The sequence below is a fragment of the Eimeria mitis genome, genomic scaffold, assembly GCF_000499745.2.
Source record: "Eimeria mitis Houghton genomic scaffold, Emh_scaff1281, whole genome shotgun sequence".
Classification (NCBI taxonomy): Eukaryota; Apicomplexa; class Conoidasida; order Eucoccidiorida; family Eimeriidae; genus Eimeria; species Eimeria mitis.
The window spans coordinates 9,209-9,496 of NW_013568576.1; the positions used below are offsets into that span (position 1 = coordinate 9,209).

Sequence of the window (288 nt, forward strand, 5' to 3'; positions counted from 1 at the left end):
AGCAGCAGCAGCAGCAGCAACACGTACCTTGGAAGAGGAGGTGAGATCCAGCAGCAAGTAGTGGAGCGGCAGCAGCAGCAACTTCAGCTGCGAAGGAACGCAAAGACAGAGGCATTTCGTCTGTCTCTGCCTCTTGGGGTTCTGCTGCTGCTGCTGCTGCTGCTGCTGCTGTTGCTGCTGTTGCTGCTGCTGTTGCTGTTGCCAAGGAGTACGGGGAGACAGCAGCAGCAGCCCTTGGATCGAGCGCCTCCGCGTCACCTGCTAGCAGCAGCTGCCACGCCAGCTGCT

General features: G+C 60.1%; 1 protein-coding gene across 1 annotated transcript in view; it reads right to left on the reverse strand.

Moving 5' to 3' along the window:
* The window catches only part of EMH_0033670 (uncharacterized protein), a gene marked incomplete at both ends in the record, with an annotated part of 11,329 nt that overhangs the window by 8,919 nt on the left and 2,122 nt on the right, over nt 1-288 (reverse strand). Inside the window, 1 exon segment of the mRNA XM_013494779.1 lies at nt 28-286. Coding sequence (XP_013350233.1) covers nt 28-286 — 259 coding nt within the window.